The sequence below is a fragment of the Perognathus longimembris genome, chromosome 2, assembly GCF_023159225.1.
Source record: "Perognathus longimembris pacificus isolate PPM17 chromosome 2, ASM2315922v1, whole genome shotgun sequence".
Taxonomy (NCBI): Eukaryota; Metazoa; Chordata; class Mammalia; order Rodentia; family Heteromyidae; genus Perognathus; species Perognathus longimembris.
In genome coordinates, this window is record NC_063162.1 from 109,110,149 (window position 1) to 109,130,871 (window position 20,723).

Below are 20,723 nucleotides of genomic sequence, written 5' to 3' on the forward strand. Positions count from 1 at the left end.
AGTGACAAAAACATATTCATAAAACTGTTAATGTAGAACTAGTGAAAAAAGTCCCTACAAGGCAAAAAGTGTTATAAAATTATCAAAACATAAGAATGCTTCAACGAGAGGTAGAAAGTAAGATGATAAAATCAAGCCAAAGTCTAAATCATTTCGGTGGTCTATTGTATTTGCTCATTTATTCAGTCAGACAGAATGTCATTCTCCTGTATTTACCCAGGAAAAAAATCCCATTTTTACATATTTTAAACCCAAACCAAATCATAAGGAATTGTTTCCCTTCGTTCATTATAACTAACAAAAATACAGTACAATATTTCCTGTTTCATGTATTTGTAATTTTTTATCTTCAAGTAAAAAAAAATAATGCAATCCCATGAAATAGATAAGGACAGATGAAACAATATGTAAGACCAGTACCTGTTAATTTTACCCTAATACAAGTTTTAAGTGTGATAATATGAAAGCAATGTCTATTTCAAAATATGATTTGGGAAGTAACTTTTACAAATTATAGAATAAAAGCTATATTGAAGATTAAATTAATCTACCACTCTATAAGATTCAATTGCACTGGAAATTAATTTTACTTTCTAATTTGAAGGTGAAGCTAAAGAGGGCTCTTCACATGTTTTATTTACTGACCAATTTCTAGACATCTGTACTCAACCTGCAAAAGAACAAGCTGGCACTAATAAGCCACACATAAAGATTCGAGTTATTAAAATACAAATGAGACACCCTTTGTGTTTATACATGTGTAAGTACAATTAATATTGAAGGCTTAGTTGAAAACAAAATTGCTTTAGTTAACCAACCATTGCAATGCAATCAAATGAGATTTCAAATACAATTGGAAAAGATATGTTTGGTAGAAATAATAGCAATTATTTCATGCGGAACATTTCGTTTCCCAAGCTCTTTTTTTCCCCCCATTTCCCATCTGCCCTTAATGAAATAATTTGTCCATCATAAGTGACATGAAATGTCACAGTTTCCACCCATAAGTTCCATAAAGCCCTGAAAGGCAGCTGGTAGGCACAGCTTATTTACAAATATTGGCTTAAACTTGTAAATGCATGACCGAATAAATCTTAATCCATTTAGAGTGCACGCCCTTTATTCCTTTAGTTGTATTTTCCACTGGGAATGAAGTGGAGTGAGGGAGAGTATGAATTACATGCTTTCCTTTTGTTCTTGTTGTTTATGAGATTTCTCTGCATTACACAGTGGGGAATGTTAATCAACATTTTGCCTAAGTAATATTAATGAAACTTGCCACTTCCACTTGAAGAAAAAGCCGGATATTATACTTTTTGAAATGGTAATGTACCTTTTAGGAAATTGTTTCTGCCTTCTACATCAGCTTAGTGTTAAATTATTTAAGGATGGCATAAAAGAACTATTGTACTTGTGCAAACAGTTAAATTCCTTAAAAAGATAAAAGGACTAGAAAATTTCTTAAGCCTCAAATTAAATATTTTCCAATGTTTGGCTTGAAATGCTGATGAAATTTGCAAATGTCTTCTATGTTCTCATGAAATTAGCTGGGATCTAATGTTGATGACTCCTGTTTTCTAAACATTAATTTGAATAATATGCTTGCCTTCAGTGATATATTTAAACCTTGCTATATCCATGGACTAGAGCAACATGGGCTGTATTAGGAAACCCTAAAATGGCTAATTTTATCTTACTTTTCTTCTTTTAACTTATTCAAGTCTTAAGATTGGGCAATTTCTACTCAGGCCTATTCCCCAAGCATCAATGTCACATCCTCAATGTTTATTACTTCCTCGTATGTCAATGCAGCTGTGGAAGTTATTGTAAAGATTGTGTGTAGGGCTGACATGGTAAAAAAAATCTCAGTTCTCAATGTGCAAACTGTAGAAGATATGTGTTCTGCAACAAACACGAATTATATGTGATCAACATTCAGAGTCCTTCAAGGAAGCAGGCAGGGCAATTGAATTGACAGGCCTTTAAAGTACTGAAGCATTTGGTCTTTTTACATGGTCATCGAGTTGTTCAAAGGTTTCTCCTAAACAGTCCCACTAAACTAAGGAGAAAGGAAAAACAAAATTTGTTGAAAAAGTCTCTCACACAGAGATGACTCTTTGCTATGAACATCTCACATTTACTGGGTAAACTATTTTCTTTTCTGTTTGAAGATGTAAGATTTGCAGGTGACACTGTGTGGTCCTGGGCCTCACTTAACAATGCCGCTACTTATACTTATATAGGGTTCCATTTCAAGGTAAATTATCAGGTTTTGATATCTTACAAATAAATTTCTGGCGCATTAAATTTCTATAACATCACAATTTCATTATCTTCTTTTGGAACTAAGTATACAATAAAATGTTCAAGGCTTTATAATTTATAAGGATTTAGATTAATAAAGTATGTATTAACTACCATGAACTAACTAGTAGTCACCCAGTACTTTCATTACAGAAAGAAAAGTTATTTCTAAAAGGGTGATTTATGAGCTACCAAGTCTTGTATTCGCATCCAGGAACATGCAGGAAAGAAAACTTTATATCTGGAAAGCAATAAATAAGTAAACAAAACATCAATTATATGAAAAGAACTAGAACTAATCTATTTCCAAGTTACACTTTTCTAATGACTACCTGAAATATAAAATGCCATTTGTGAAAACAATGACTTTTTTAAAAAAATAGAAAGTGTATGCTCATATGCATACACTTTGGCTGATCATAATGTTACATAAAATGTTACCTTAATGATCTTGTGAAATCTAGTAATTACTAGGAAGATCCAAAGTAAATCAGCAAACATTGCACTGTCCCAATACTAGTAGCCAGCTGAGTAGAGCTAGCTTTCTATCTATTGTACTTGATATTGCTTTTATCATCACATCACCATATGAAAGGGAAAGAAAAAAATCCCAATTAAGATGAGTAAATCAAAGAATTCTTATTTGGATATATTGCTGCTTTTTGTCTGTTCAAGAAATAAAATTCAAGTTTATTTTCCTTTTACTTATGTAATACCTACTAAATATACCATAAGCACTTTCATTGAATGAGTTAATTTGTCCTCAATGTTCAAAGACTTTATATATATTTTTTAAATTTGGTCACTAATTTTTGTACAATACGGATGGCAAATTAACATTAATCTATCTATGATAAACAATTTGAACAAAGGCAAAACCTCCATAACACCAATAACTCAGGTAATATGACCAATTTACTGAGAAAAATCAAACAAAATGATAGCGGTCAAATAGAGTATTTAGTAAACTAATACCTATGCATCATGCAGAGAAAGTTAATTAACTAGTATAAAGGAATGATAACCAAATTTATTTTATTTTACTTTGGTATGAAATTTAATCAATCAATCACAAACTAGAAGTATTAATTCCTAAACCTCACTTTAGTGTTCTATTGAAACCCAGGATTTTGATATTTGAATTTGAAACTCTGTTGTAAAAGATATTAAAAAGTAGAATCCAGCTGACACCCACTTTCTTAATATTTTAATAATGGGACTTTGGACATGGTTACAGCTCCAAAAAATGTGTTGTCTGGAATGTTTTAGTAATTAGAAACTCATTTCCATTCTAATTAGATAATTTAATTCAAATATGTAACCAAACTATTTCAGCTATTAATGATATGCTTTTTCACTGTGCCTTTGAGTACAAGAGGGTGGACAGGAAATAAAAAAACATACTTGTCTCAGATGAATTTGTGTTGTGTGTTTAAGCCAGTACCTCTTGGAACTCAAAAGATTATCAAAGAAAACATATATCATGCTGGCATTGCTAAGTCAGCTGGATAGAGCAGAATGCACGCAGCCAGATAAAGCAAATTAAACCTTAAGAGATTCAGTATATTCAATCCCACTTTCAACACACTGCCTACCATCAAGGTGATTATGGACTGTATCCTGCTTTTCATAAACACAAAGTACTTAACTGTAACCTAGTAGGTTCACAATACCAAACTATTCATATTGCCATCTAATGTTCTTTTAATGTATTTTATAAATATGTTTGAGTATGGGAATATATTTTAAGAGGGCTTTTTTCTTTCTTTTGTATATAAAACATTTCAACTAATTTAATTGGCCCCAATTATATAAAGCATTGAAAAAAAACAATTATGCAAAACATGGGCTATATTTTGAGTTCCAAAGCACCATCAAGTTCTATCACTCAAAAGGTATGTTATTGTGATCATAGCTTTCCAGATTCAGCACATTAATCTATTTAAATCAAGTGGTAAAAAGAGCCTTACAGCAAAATCTTCCCTCCATTGGTGAGCTGCTTGAACCTTCTCTGCTTCCAAGGCCAGGCGCTGAAAAATCAACAGGAAATCTGTTAGAACTGCAGAATCCCAGCAATGTGCAATTCTACATAAAATACATGGGTTTTCTTATCAATTATTAGAAAATGAAAAGCAAAGAGATTCTCCTTTTATGATTCATAAATTCTAAATCTTGTAGTCATCTACCCACTGATTTAGTAGTGCACATATATTTACTTTTCTTTTTCTTCTAATTTTTGTGCCAGTAGCAAGGCTTAGCCTTTGCTGAGCAAAGTTAGTACTTTTATTACTTGCGTCATACCTTCAGTTCCAACTTCTATTCCTTAACTAGAGATGAATTCCTAGGATTTGACTGACCAGGTTGGCATCAAACCTTGATAATCAGCCCTCAGTATCCTGAATATCTACAATTACAGGTATGAGCCGCCTGAGCCCAGCTACGAGTATTTACTGTTCAGTAGCACATGAGAGACTATTCTTATGTATCATTCAGCTATTGCCACTGCTGTCAGCAGCAGTTGTGTTCACTCTGAACACTTTCTTCTAATGACGGGAATATTTTAGTTTTTAGGGGGAAAAAATGTAAGTGTATTAGTTTTGTTAGAATTATTTTTAGTAAATACTACTTGCTCTAGCATATATTTCATAAGTGGAAAATAAATGTCATTTAGGATATTAATCAGTTCATTCTAAGAACAGTAGGAACCTTTGAAATTATGCATTTAGATGTTTACTAACATGATGAATTCTTCCTAAAGACATTGTGAGCGGCTTTTTCAGAGATTATGTGTGAGGCAAGAAACTCTTCTGATTTGCACATCACAAAAATGACTGCTTCAACTTAACTTTAGTACTCAAGTAGTTAAACAATTTAAAAGGGAAATGAGGAAGTAAACAGGAATGCATACTTTTAACAAAATTCTGAATTCATTTTTTACAGCTTAGTTTAAGAATTAAACTCTCACATCTAGAGCAAATAATCAGCTTAACCTAAATTTAAGTGAGATACTAAATATGTTTGTTCTGTTCAAGTTGTTTAAAAATATCAGAACCCCGATGATTTTATATCCTGAAGAGGAATATTGAATACTTTCTTGAGAACACACGCAAAAATAGTGGATACTCTTATGGGAACAAATCCTATGTGGACATTATTTTGTGCAGCTTTCAAGGAGCCTGTATCAAGCTCTTTACACAGGTAGGAAATGTGCACACAACTACAGGGTGTGCTATCTAAATATAATCCATACTGAACAAACAGGAAAATCATCACCACAGTTAACTTTCCTTATGGAAACAGAGCAACAGCCACAAGCAATAAGCCATTTCTCCCAGAGGGAAGAGAGGCCAAATCAGCTTTTAATCAGCCATGCATGCTTGTGAATGTGTTTGGGACATAAACACATAATATGTATTATATATGCATGTATGAATATTATAAAGTAGATGCTATGTTTTGGATGAACCTAAGAAATTTTACAAACTTAAAGACAGGGAGCTATGTATACAAGAAAAACATGGATTATAAAAGGTCCAGTTGAAAACAAAGAAGTAGCTAAATTTTATACATCTATCTTGGCAATCTATCTAAAATAAAATAACCACAAAAACACAATAGTATTTTCATCTCTGTTCATGAAGAATTAAGCCTATTGTTTTATAGAAAGCCATAATACTAGATTTTAGATACTTAGTCTATCCCACGATTACTACAGGCATGAAAGGTGCTCTTGTCTATGGTAAAAGCTAGTCATTATTTAAAGAAACTGACATGCCTGCGAGACATGTTGAAGCTCTAATTAACTTCTATTCAAGTCTATGGCATTTCTAAAGCTAATAATCTATTGCAAAAGGTCACAGGCATTTTATATTGAGACTAACAAAATCCTCTCCCAAAATATAGGTATTTGCTTGGTAGAGAGTCCCTACTTGTACAATTGGCAGTATATGTGTGTATACATACAAATGTATATATATATAAATGTCTATATGTATATATCCTGTAACAATAACTTGCTTTTATTTTTAGTTTAGTCTGTAACAGAGTACAAAACTTACAGATATTAAGACCAGACAGGAAACAAGAACAAATAATCTAGGTCTGCATGAATACCTATGGGAAAATTTGAAAGTTAATTCTACTCAGATAAGATGAACCAGAAAAAGTCATTAAATGGTTTAATTGTAAATATAAATATAAAAATCTTATAGATATTAAATGAAAATTTTCAGATTGGTAACAACCTTTATAGCCCTGCCTACCTATTGATTAACACATTTAAAATTAGATCACTTTAAAGATCAGCAGTAAGTAAACAATCAACAACCTAAATCCTCTTACTCAAAAGCTTATTTGGGGAAGCTGAAGAGCTACACTCTGGCAGTCAAAGTAAAAACAAAAAACCAAAACAAAACACCAGCAGAAAATATCAGTCTGTAGTTTTGAAAACTGTCTTTAAAAAGGTATTGTTTTCAAATGCATTGATTATTGGCTACTCAAAGTAAAAATTTTTGATATGCAGTGATCTGCATAACAAAAGGATAAGAAAGAAACGAGAAAGAGGAGGATGTGCTCAAAGAATGGAAAGCTGCTTATCAGATTAGGAAAAGATCAGCTCCTTTGAAGGCCTATTCATTCAGAGCCTTCTCTTTCAGTCATATCTACATCTTTTGCACTAGCACTGAATTCTAGCAAGTGACAGGAAAGCATAAAAAGGCAATAAAAACCACACAGTGTATACAAATACAGTTCTATAATTCCAATCAATAATATCTAAATATTCTCTCAGAAAATGATTTTCAAGCCTGTAAATAATATGCTTCCAAGACTATTAATTAGTTGCAAATTAAATTTTTTTTTGAAGTTTCTAAATTACACTAGTATAGTTTTCTCTTCAGACTTTTGAAAGAAAACCATCTGGATCACAAAATAGGTTAGTTAGACTAATTTCTGTATCTAGCATGGATTTAGAAACAATATTTAAATACATTCTAAAACAATGTATTCTACTAATGTGCCTCAAGTATTTTCTTTTTCAATAAAAAGGGTAATAGATAGTCCCAACAATCTAATTCAAGTGAAACATGCATGTGCTAGGTGATTAATGTTAAAACAGTTCACACCCAAGAAGGATTAGCAAATTACTAAGTTGACAATCTAATTATCACTCTAGCAAGTTTTACCAATCTTCATCAAAATGTTCTTAGCACATCAAAAGGATCAGGATTCTCAGGTGAAGAGCTTAGCAATACTTATTGAAATATCAGATAAGGGTGAATGAATGTACATACATGTTCAGAAGAAAACTGCACAGGTAATATCAATTAGTTTATAGCCATGGAATACTAGCAATGCATTTTTTTAAGCAGTCAGAAGCAGTTTCTAATTATCTTATTTCTTTTCACTAACTACAGGATTTTGTGCAATGATTGTAAATCTTCTTAGCATCTAGGATACTTACAAAGCTTTTTCAATTTCTTTTTGGTAGGTTAAATATACTGTACATTCTAAATTTCAGAAAGTTTTGCTTCTATTTCAATGTTACAAACGCGACTCCATAGAACAGGTTGTTGGAACTACAATCACTAATGACCACTTCTACATGAATTATGAATAAAAACTCTTCGGTGGTTGCTTAATTCAAATTCTATTCAAATATCTGCAAAACCAGATGGCAGGTTAAAACGCGTGCAATTTGGGGCTGATTTAATATAACAATCAACAAGGCTTCAACTTTATTTTATACTACTTTCACAATAAAGGAAACCAAAAGGAAAGCAAATCATTGTGCACTGCTTTCTCATCCTGTTTCCTAGAGGGGAACTGAGAAGTGAGATAGTGGAGTATGACATTTCCACAGCATTTCTGATGCTGACAAGAGCTCTTGAAGAACTCAATAGTGTGGACAACACAAAGGCTCTATGAATATTCAGTGGCATCTCACTCCATCTCAAAGAAAATATGCTCTTTTCAATAGCCACCTAAAATTCAATTGGTTTAAATTCATATATGTATGTATATATACCCATATATATACACACATGTAGTAGAATTCATTCTAAGCCTTTCAGCAATTTATTATATTGGAACTAACAGGGTTTTACAATTAAACACTTGAGTGTATAGCAAACAACTCTACAACAACTAAAACAAAACTTTAAAACAACTCTATGTGATTTTTGAATCACATCTGTTATGCATATATATTACCTAAAATATTTTCATTCAAAATGATTGGTACTCTAAAAAGGTTTGATTAGTTCAAGAAGCCAGATGGAAACAAGGACTCAAATAGTTATAAAATAAGCGGTACATTTCAGTATCATAAGCCAGCCTTCATAAGTAGGTAAATAAATACACATCCTGACTGGGAAGAAAGGTTGCTTAACAAGAAATAAAGTACCACCTATAATACCACTGGAATAGTTAGGCTTGTAAGTTTGAGATTAGTCTGAAAAATGTAGAGAAGTCTTGTCATCAAAGTATGTGTGTATACTGGTGTACACATACTGTATATACATATACACACAGCTTTTTTATATTCAATTAACACTTGCTAATGTGAATGTCTTAGAAAGTAAATTATAGGGCATAGTTCCTGCTTCTAAAGAAAATATTTTTATATAATATCATACACAAACACACCCATTCAGTGTCTGATACGTCCTGAATGGTAAGACATACGCTTTTTGAGCACTTGTGAGCTTTATTTCAGTTGCTCTCTCACAGAAAGTTGTTTTTTTTTAAGCATTCCTGTTACCAAGAGTGTAATAATTTTAAAATGGAAGAACAGGATTCTAAAATTCTATTTGTACTGTACAAATCATGATTCAAAACAAGTCTTTTTGTTTGACTTAAAATTAGTTTTGGAAGTCTGAAACCTATCACTCAGAATTATCTTTTTTTTTTCATTATTTGATTGAGAAATCCTTATGGCACAAGTAAATTATTATAAATTACTTGAAGTTCATCTGAGCTTTACCTACTCAGACGAGTTTGCCAACTGAGAGCAACCACTATAAGAAAGCAAGGTGTATTCTTTAACATGTGGGGATATATTTCTCAAATATGTAAATGTTAGCTGTTATTAATATGTTTGATTAATTTTTCTGGTAGGCTACATACAGGGTGAATATCAAAGAGAAATTCTGGCAGCTTTGTGAGGGAAATGACTTGTCAAAAGAGACTGAAGAAGACACTCAAGTTAAGTCTAACAACTTAGGAGAAAGGTATGTGTATGTAGGGTTTTGGAGAGTAAAGACAATGCCTGGAGAACAGCACTCCTTAAGGAGGCTAAGTCAGAGAAACCTGTTATACTCAAGGTCTATACCTCCACTACCTTGCTAAAAAAAAAAAACAAAAAAAAAACAGGACTTACTTGTAAACACAAACCATTTATTCCCTCTCCTAATCCCAAGACCAACATCCTTTGGGCAGACATTACTCATGCAGGTTAGACTAATCCCAATAATCACTTAAACCAGGCAGTTTCACCTGACATGCCAGGCCCTCTCTTGATGGTGTTATGGCTCTACAGTCTTACCCTTTTGAAGACAACTAGATGCTGATACTACATCTACAATATGTTTTTGCAACTTCTACTTTTGCTTAGTGGCATGAAACATACATATGTAATTATAAATTTTTAATTTACCATTTCTTTTAAGCAAAGAAACAAAAACTGAATCTGGGACATAAAAATGCTTTAATATCATTCAATATTAATTTGGAAATTCTACTGCCACTTGTTACTTGTTACTCATTGTCACCTTGTTGCTCAAGTTTATGGAGGAGAAGAAAATGAAACTTGTGTTCTTGACTATTGTTCCTCAAGAAAAAAAGCAGTGACTACATAACCATAAATATATGCTTCCATTGGACTTATAAATTGACTAAATTAAAATAAATTAGAATATGCAGTCTAGTTATATATGTCTGTTCAAATATTTCCACACTTCTATAAATAACAGAATATGACACAAGAACATTATCAAAACTAATAATGAAATATTAATTTGTGACTACATTAAGCCAAAGTATAAGATATAATGTAAGGACACTATTTTTTTTTGATAGTCTATCATTTCATGTCAAGGGAAATAAAAATCTCATAGTACAACCAATACTTTTTTTTTCTATCTACTGTAAGCTTTTAGGAAGCATAATATATGTGAAACATACAAATGGAATCTTCAGAAATCAAGCTAGTCATCATTTATTTTTCTATTTGTCACTATGTAAAAAGCAAAACTTTTAGAATGTGGATTCTGGATTGCATGGCATAGATTTCCACCTGGGTCAGCTATATTCAGTAGATGCTGTAAGTCTAATGTTCCGAGATGTAAATAGCTCCAAAATAATTGGCAGTGTCTAAGAGTACATACATCATGGTAAAAAAGATTTGTAGTCAGAACAGAAAATCGACTCTTAGTAGTATGAATGCAAGCAATACACAATAGATTATTGTCCTTACATTTTTTTTGATCTACAGCACAAAACAAGAAAATACTGTTCAAGTGAATATAATTTCCACAGCAACTCTATACTTGGCCACCTATGAAAATAATCAACTGAAGCTGGGCGCTGATGGTCACACCTGTTATTTTAGCCACTCAAGGAGCTAAGATTTGAGAATTATACTCCAAAGCCATCTCAGACAAGAAAGTCCAGGAGACGCTTATCTCCAATTAACCAGCAAAAATGCCAAAGATGTAGCTGTAACTCAAGCACAAATGCTCAGGGACAGTGTCCAGGCCCTGAGTTCAAGACCCAAGACCAGAAAAAAAGATACATTTGTTTAACACACCTTGGCCTCATAAAACTTTTAAATTTACTACCATTCAAAGATTCTGATTGTCTACCTGGGCTCAATCCAACATGATACGTCTTCTCCTTGGACTACACCAGAGTTCAAGATAGCCATGTTTTAGAGATATTAGGCAAATATCTGCTCCAAATAGAAATATTAATTGAGGCAAATGAATATAACCTACTAACCTTAGAAGTGCCCCGGCTTCTACTAGCATGACACCTACCACGCTGTATGTAGCCAGTTCTCTTTCTCCCTCTATATGAGATTCCTAGCCTGGATACCTTCAATATCTGACAAAATGTGTAGCAGGCTCCCAGGGAATGAAAAAATGATTTCCGAGTCCTCTTAGGGTTGCATCTTCATGACTAGGTTCACAAAATCATCATTATTCATTATCATGACACTTAGAGACATTGTGAAGACTTTCTGATCTCTAACCCTGCCACTGACAGGAGTAATACCAATTCAGAAAGGTAAACACAGTTAAGCTTCTTACATTTACTATTATACTAGGGTGTATTTTTATTTCTCAAAAATCACCAAATTTTCATCTGCCATTTCTTAATTTAATTCTCATGTTGGTTTTTATTTTATATTACAGTTTCAAGTAGGGCTTGACCAATAAGGAATTCAGGAAATAAAAAAAGTGCATAGAGACTTTGGAATATTCTAGATAATAAAAGTTTCTATTTCTTCATCTGTAAGATAGAGAAGTCAATTGCTATTTCACCATTTTTAAAATGAGATCAGTGAGATTTTTACAAAATGAACAAAGCAGTGTCATACTCATTCAGGAATGGGTAGTATGAGGAAGAAGGGAGATTAAAGAAAGAAATTTATTTTGTAATCCAGCAGCTGTAGGTCTAAATACATGAGAGTTCTCCCAAGACTGCTAGGTTAAATTTGCTTCAGCTACCTGCAATGGTTGAAAATTTTATTATGGATTGTCACTTCTATACCTCTTCCTCCCACAGTCTACCCACAGAGCTTTCCTTTTATCAAAGGGGATTTGTTTCCACCACCTCAGGCTATTCCTTACTGAGAGTAAACCATTTATCATTCCTGGCTTGTTATCTTAATTCCTTTTTATTTTTAAATAATTTACCTTGAAATTTAATTAACTTACTCTGGCTGCCAGTTTGGTGAGTGGGCTGCTTTAGAAGAAAGTATGATCTTAGACAGTAGACAGGTTTTCTGTTTTGTTCCTGTTGCTATGGAAACTCACCCCCTCCCCTCCTTTTTGTTAACAGAAGGGCAATGGACAATGTCTCACTCTATAGTAAAAATCTTTCCTCCAAGGAGTTGAAAAATCATGAAGATGTGTCGATCTGTTAAACTTGGAAAACAAGGAATTTACTAGGTTTTTAAATATCAGAAACAACATTTAATATGACTTGAAATAATTCACTCATTTTCCCCTTCATAAATATACGTGTGTGTGTGTGTGTGTGTGTGTGTGTGTGTGTGTGTGTGTGTATCCTTGTCCTTGAAATCAAGGCCCGGTGCTATTTCAAAGCATTTTTGTTCAAGGCTCTACCCCTTGAGTCACAGCTTCCAGCTTTCTAATGGTTAATTGGCGACACGAGTCTCAAGGACTTTCCTAATTGAAGCAAGTCCTCAGTCCTCAGCTTCCCAAGCAGCTAGAATGACAGGCATGAGCATCAGGTGCTCAGCTAATACAGTCTTTTTTTTTTTTTTAAGGCTGAAAATATCCATTAGCTATTTAGCCTTTATTTTTACCTGAGTACTACTATTGTTATTTCCATTGTTTTCATGTAAGTTTTAAAAAGCTCAGCAATTGGCATCATGAAAGATCTCTTAATGATTCTCATACTACTATCCTGCAATTTCCTACTCACAGTTCATAGGTATAAAATCTTGGCTTTCCATTACAAAGTTCAGACTTTGTTGTTCTTTTCAGGAAAAACTCAAATCATTAAGCAATGCAACCCAGAGGTTAACATTAATGATGTTAAGATAATTTGATGGTTACAACGTAATGATGGTTTTCTTCGTTTATGAAGTTTCTTATATATGTTTTTTTCAATTAAACATCATAATGAGAACAAAAACAAAACACTGAGCTGTTTTCAAAACTAATCCTTTACCAAGTGCTTCTCAGAAATTATCCCACGTACTTTCCTGGTAAGATTTGAAGATACAATTATTTGTTCAATGAGTAAACACGTCAGAGAACGTAAGTTCCCTTGTATCACAGGTTATGGATTGGTGGAAGTGTTCTTTCAGTAGTGATTATTAAAGCCCTTGTGCTTACTCTAGTTGATGAAATAGCTATACAATTCAATCTCAGCATCAACTTAGTAGAAGACCAACAAAAAAGAGGAATAATTTTTAAAGTATTTATCTTTTATGGTAAAGGTGTTGTATCAGAATGGTTACACTTACGAAGTCAGGAAATGAGTATATTTCTGTTTGAAAGGTAACATCCCCTCTCTAATTTTCTCCCAGTTTTTTCCATGCCAACCCTGCTCCCCACATCCCCCAGGTTGTATAGTTCATTTCCAATATAGTCTCTAGTGAGTATCACTGCTAAAGTAGTTCACACTTTGGCCGCTTCTGTGTACTTCCTTCCCTCATTCCATTTACCTGTAGTTAGGTATAAAACTACCAGTAAAATAATTAGAAGAAAGGCTCCCTTCAGCCTTGTTAAATTTTGTCTCTGTTTCCTAAATCACTATCCTTTTATTTTAAATTACAGTTGGCCTTCTGCTTCTGTGGACACACATCTAAAAGCATCCATGAGTTTTAGGTTCGAAATTAGAACTAATAAACACCAAGAAATAAAGACGAGTCCCCCCCCCCACCTCCCGCCACCCCCCTCACACAGTTCTCTACTTAGTTGTAGCATTCATTGTCTAAAACATTGGGCCAAAGAAATAGAACTGTAGCCAAAATTAGATATGCAAAACTCTATGGATTCAGCTTCACCTGATGGCAGCCATCTTAAAATTATCACCATCACCAGTTCTCCAAGTAAATCTAACCTATTTTCTCTGACGTTTTCAGCATACTAAAAATGTAGCTTAGAAAATTCATTGTCTTGAACATTCAAAGGACATTCAAGGACTCAAATGAGAAGGAATTCACTGGTTTTATTGCCACCATAACAACATTTTTGTTAAATGTCTCCCAATAATTTGCTCTCTGTGCAATACTGGACCCTCTCACCTCTTTGGCTCATCTAATTAGGTATTTTATACCAGATTTTACCAGATTTGTTCACAAAAGATAATATACCTGTTGTAGAGTTTGCAATCATGAGAAATTGTCATGGTTGGCCTCTTTAGTGAAAGGTTTTGAGAATCAGATAAGTAAAATATTATAATTCATAATTAACAGTTATCTCCTCAGAAAATTATCTCTAAGTAAAGATAGTTTTTCTCCTGTTCTATGCATGAAAAATTCAGTTTATTCATTAGTTTTCCTTTCTCCTAAATATGAGCCATGTTTAATTGCTTCATATCCATAATTGTATTAACTATGAATAAATTGTTTTAGAAAAATCTGTTCTGTGGCTCAAAGGAGATTAATTACTAAAAAACAAAACAATCCTTTGCTATCAATCAAACATGCAGAAAAGCACTGCCACCTAATGAGGATTCAGCTTCATTAACTTTCCTCAAATCATATTTGTAGCATACCACTACAATATTTTCAATTCCCAGAAAGATATGTTTCATCAACCTCATGATCTAAGTGCAATTTTATATTCTCATCAAACCTTAATAATATCATAGCAAATATTCTCTTGCAGTGTTCCATGCCATTCAATGATAAAACTCAATATTCTCTCAATATTCTTAAATCGATCACTCTCTACTCTTGGTATTATGAAAAAAAAAATTTATAGGATCCCACATGGCTACAGATTGAAAGGGATCTTAGTGGTCATTTGTTCTCTCTCTTGTTTCACACAATGGCAAATACATTATATGAATGAACACTGTAAAATCCCATAACTCTTCATGTGAACAAAGCACATTTAGTAACATATGTTTAAAAGGAGAATAATTAAAATTGTGGTTATGAGGAAAGGGCTTTATGTAATATTCCAATAAATATAGATAACCTCTAAACATGTAATTTCCTCTCCTCGTTCCAATCTCCACACTATTCTTTATTATGCATTTCTTTACCAGAGACTTATAAAGAGAAATCTAAAGTCAAAGAGTGATAAAATTATTTTGTCTTAATGATTATTAAAAAATACATTCTAGTATACATTCATTGGATATATTTTACAGATATTTTACAGGGTATGTGTTGGAACCTATACAATGGAAATAGTATTCTGTGTGTGTTTATTTAAATAGTTATAATTTATTTCCAGTTGGAGAAACAAATTTTTCAGCAGCTATTAGTTTAAAAGACTTTCGCAGTAGTAGCCTTCTGATAAAAGCTTTGAGAGCTTCCCAAAGCAATCTGGATTTATCAAGCTGCTTTTCAGCAAAAAGGTGTTTAATTAGGTTGTCTCACACTTCTTGAAATCTGAAAACCTAATCACCACCTTCAAACTCAAAGAACATAGCAAGCTGCTTTGAATATTATCCTGTGTAAAACATTTGGTTTTCCCTTCCATTCATTTCCATTTCTTATCAGGCAAAACTTAACTTTAAATGTGCTTTAATCTATGAAAAATGAATTCAAATTCACATAAAGAAGAAATTGAACTAATATTTCTTCTGTTATAAGTAATATACAGGTGTGCACATGTATGTGTATATGATACAAATTTCAAGCACAACTGGATGTTTAAGAACACCAACTTAAAAAATGAACAAAGAACTACAGAGAAGAACAAATTATAGCATTAATGGATACATTCCAAAGACAGATAGATTTTTGACGTCAGTTAGACTTAGGTTCATCTTAAAGATCCAAAGAATTATCATTATTATTATTATCTGCTGAGACTGTGAACACCCTGCCTTCTCCAAAATACAATGCCACTTGCTACAGGGAATTTCTTAGTTATGTTTTTATAAATTCATATATTTAAGATAACTGGGGCATCTCTGTCTCTCTCCATTTTAGGCTGTAAGGTATATATAACTTTAGGCCCTCCAGAAATTTATAATGTAGTTTCGGGAAACAAGGGGAAAAGTTTAACAGAATGAGCTGTAAAATTATTCAATAGCCAGTGAGATACCAAAGAAAATAAGGGTAACAAGACATTTAATCACATAGAATTGTCATATAATTTCACAATATTCTTATCAATACTATTATTAACACCATATTAAAGAAGTAGGAATTGTCAGAACAGGCCACAAGTTACTTAGCTAATGAAAAACAGGATGGATTTAAGTATATGAAATCGCAGAAGAGTCTATGTTTCTTTGGGTGTGGCTCACTTCACTTAGTATAATTTTTTTCCAAAATCCTTCCATTTCCTTATGAATGGGACAATGTCATTGTTTCTGAGAGAAGGACAGAATTCCATTGTGTATATTTACCACATTTCCTTGATCCACTCATCTGCTTAGAGGCATCTGGGTTGGTTCCATATTTTAACAATGACAAATTGTACTGGGATGAAAATAGTTGTGCTGGTGGATGTAGTGTGGTCTTGCTTGTAATCTTTTGGGTAGATGTCCAGTGGTTTCCCACATCAAGAATAATTAGTATACATCTAGGAAAATTCTAGTAAAAGATCACAATAGCTCAATACCTATATACATAAAAACACACAAGCTGATGCTAAGCAAAATGAAATCCAAGTTATGGAAACAAGTGGTTTATCATTGTTGCTATTTTCAACATACTATGTGAAATTATCCCTTTTTCTTTTAACTTTCTTCTCCATGGTTTTACCCCTGATATCACTGTAACTAATTTAGTACCCTGGATATTGTATATACATATACTAGGGAAGGGATGGGGAATATAAAAATTGAGAGACAAGAGATAAAAGATAAAATGAGGGAGGAGTAACAAGTTGGATAAGAAATGTACACACTGCCTTACCTATGAAACTGTAACCCCATTGTATATCAGTTTGACAATAAAGAAATAAATATTTTTTAAAAATCACAGAAGAAACTAATCTCTCATGAGGGAGAGAAGTCTAAACTTTAAGTAAAATGAGTGATATATGCCTCAGGGAGAAGAAAGGCTGATACAGAGTTGACTTCCATTTTTAATCTAAAAGGAAATTGGGGATTGCAAAGAGAAGAAATAGAATAGAAAAAACAAGAACAAATTAAAATAATTCCTCCACTGTGACTTTATTCTAAGGAAAGTGAGTCTAAGTAAGCTTCCTTTGCAGAAGGGGAAACATAAATATAATCCATTGTGTTGGAATACTCTAGTCCCTGAAATTATATGTTGTAATAATATCTCCTTAGCTCCAACACAAGAAAGTATTTCAAGATGCCATCTAGAAGTAGAATTGATAGACTAAGAGGCCAGTGATGACAATTTCTTATTTCAGTGATAATTAAGGTTTTTACTGTTGTTGTTGATTTTAAGAAAAAGAAAGGGCTGGGAATGTGACTTAGTGGTAGAATGCTTGCTAAGCATGCAGGAAGCCTGGTTCGATTCCTCAGTACCACATAAACAAGAAAATAAAAAGAAAAATGAAAAATAAATAAGCTTGATTTTCAATTGAATATGAATTGTGGCAGAGACTTAAAAATCGCTTCTATCTTGCTCTATATCTTTGATATTAATACCATTAATGACCATTTTGGAAAACTGAAGACACACATACAGTTCATTTAGATTAAAAAGCGAGAATGAGAGTGCCAATGTGGACTATATCATTGAAGACATAAAATGTTGGGGAAAAATGTTAGGAGAGAATTAGTGAATGCAGAGTTTGAGATTTGGGGCACATATTGAATCAGTAATTTGATTAGAGATCTCAATATTGAGGAATGGAAAACTAGAGTTTAAAATGAAGATATTGATTTGATCATCATCTTTGTATATGTAAACATTTTTATTGTGATCAAGAAAATAAAATATAAAGAAATAACAGAATCAAGGATCTTCGTTGTTGTTGCTGTTGTTTTGTTTTGAGTATTTGTTTGTAAGATAGAGAACTGAGCTGGGCATTGTGGCTCCAGCCTGCAACCCTAGCGATTTAGGCCAACTCTGGTCATAAAACAAAATAGACAATGCAAAGAAAGTGCTGATAGACTTCCTCAAGAGATAGAGTATTAGCCTCATAGTCATAATGCCCTGGATTAAAAAGAAATCAGCAGAACCAATATAGAACACACACACATACACACACAGACACACACAGACACACACACACACACACACACACACACACTCCTCCATCTTTCAGATTGGCAAGAAAATACTGTTCAATAGCAGCTAGCCCAGTTTACCTAAGAAAAATTTGTTGGATAATGTTTCTGTTGTCATTTCCTTTGAAAGAAAGGCAGTTAAACATACATCAGTATCACCCTTATGTACTTAGTAGGTCAACAGCTAAAGTGAAATTAAACCCCATTTGTACTTATTCCCAATTCGCTTTGTCTGATACATTTTGAGTTAAACTTCATCAATGTCAATCTCAATGAGATAGAGTAATTGAAAGACTTATAGTTGTGTTTGAACAGAGAGTTGTGTGTCAGTTGGGTTTTAACCCCTTACTTATTTATTTTTCTTCATTTTTAAAAAATTTTCTTACTTATAAAGTACTGAGGAATCAAACCCAGGGCTTTGTGCATGTTAAGCAAGCATTCTAACACTAAGCCATATCCCCAGCCCTTTCTTTTTCTTAAAACAACAATCGCAAAAACCTCAACTATCACTGAAATGATAAATTGTCATCACCGGTCTCTTAGTTATCAATTCTACTTCTAGATGGCATCTTGAAATGGTTAAATGTTAATATTAGAAATCAATGAAAAGTATGCTGAGGTAGCTTCCACCAACACACATTAATACATTAGCTGCGTATTAATACAATATCCATATGAAAACAGAACATTAATCTCTTCAGCTATGTGTCCAGAATAGTCCTGGGCAAACTGACAAAAATGTGAGATATTTTAGCAGTTTTGGAAGTTAACAATAATTACAGTCATTGTAGTTTGCCAAATCTTTTCAGATGTGTGGGTTCAGAAGACTATTTTCCAGCCTAAAATGAATTAGCATGAACCAAATTAAAACATCTAATTAACTCAGTAGGTTTAAAAAGAGTCAACACACAACATTTATAACATTTCACTATATCATTTTATAAGGACACCAATATTACAGTAATTTTTTAGTATAAAATAAAATGAACTATACTTCATAACTAGCATTTTTTTGAATCATTTTCCAATATTCTGGAAATCTTAGAAAATAAACTTTTTGTTCAAGTTTTTATCTTCCCCCAACTCCACTCTTCACAAGAATAGCACGCTACCTACTCATACTAGATGTATTTGTCTTTTTTTAATTTTAATTTTTTTTTTTTTTTGCCAGTCCTGGCCTTGGACTCAGGGCCTGAGCACTGTCCCTGGCTTCTTTTTGCTCAAGGCCAGCACTCTGCCACTTGAGCCACAGCGCCACTTCTGGCCATTTTTTATATATGTGCTGCTGGGGAATCGAACCCAGGGCTTCATGCATACGAGGCAAGCACTCTTGCCACTAGGCCATATTCCCAGCCCTGTATTTGTCTTTTTAAGGCTAGAACATAGGTTTGGACTCAGGGTCACCTTCTTGCCTTGTTCTATGTTATTTTTCAGATAAGGATCTCATGGTTTTAGCTGAGACCACACTTTGACCTTAATTTTACACTTAGGCTTTTTACAAAACAGGGATCATAGGTAAGTGCCACCATGCCTGGCCTTAATTTTATCCTTGATTAGCTACTCCATCTTTTATGTGTATTTTATCAAAGCTATCTCATGAGAGCATCTTGAGAAAGGATCCTGTCTGTATAATGGCTTTTATAGTATACTGGAATTTCACTATAATGATATGGCATCAAAATTATAAATTTCATTGATGCTCTGTAACAAATCTTTATTATTATTATTCCTTTGGCAGTACTGGGATTTGGACTTAGAGTCTCCATGCTAGGCAGGTGCTCTATTACTGATTCACATATCTAGCCCTTTTTCGCAATGGTTGTTTTTTGAGATCATGTTTTCTTCCTCCCCACACATTTTCCTGGACCACTATCCTCTTATTTTTCCATTCCCACTGTATCTGAGATGACAGCTATGTGACTGCACATCCTGATCTTGTTGAGGTAGATTCTCTTGGGCCTTTCTGTTTGGAACTTCTCTCCTCCTGATCTCACCCACCTACCCCTCTAAGATGATGACAAAGAGAGATAAAAAGTTACTGTGCCCTGGGCACACACTGAGAAGGAGTCTTGAAATGTTTTCTTTCCAGCCTAGTCTAGAGTCTCAACCTCCCAATAGCTAAGGTTACAGATGTGAGCCCTAGCTCAAATCTAATTACAAGTTTAAAGTAACAAACCCAATAAAATTAGATAGATGATAAAGAATTAACTTTCTATGCTTAAACAAATTTATCATTTCTAGAAGCACGATATATGTTCACATGAGATGGTAGGAGCCAGCGGCAGAGTCTGAATCATTCGTCCATAAGCTGCTCCACAGAACTGAGC

At 33.3% G+C, this 20,723-nt stretch overlaps 1 protein-coding gene across 5 annotated transcripts in view; it reads right to left on the minus strand.

Annotated features, from left to right (window-relative positions):
* Positions 1–20,723, minus strand: part of Cacna2d1 (calcium voltage-gated channel auxiliary subunit alpha2delta 1) — a 368,329-nt gene that overhangs the window by 155,406 nt on the left and 192,200 nt on the right. For all 5 annotated transcript variants that reach the window (XR_007210075.1, XM_048339919.1, XM_048339918.1 and 2 more), the window contains exon 4: positions 4,275–4,334. Coding sequence is in view for 4 of the 5 variants with exons in the window: in XM_048339919.1 (XP_048195876.1) it covers positions 4,275–4,334 (60 nt within the window). In the remaining variant the exon portion in view is untranslated. The remainder of the gene's footprint in view (positions 1–4,274; positions 4,335–20,723) is intronic.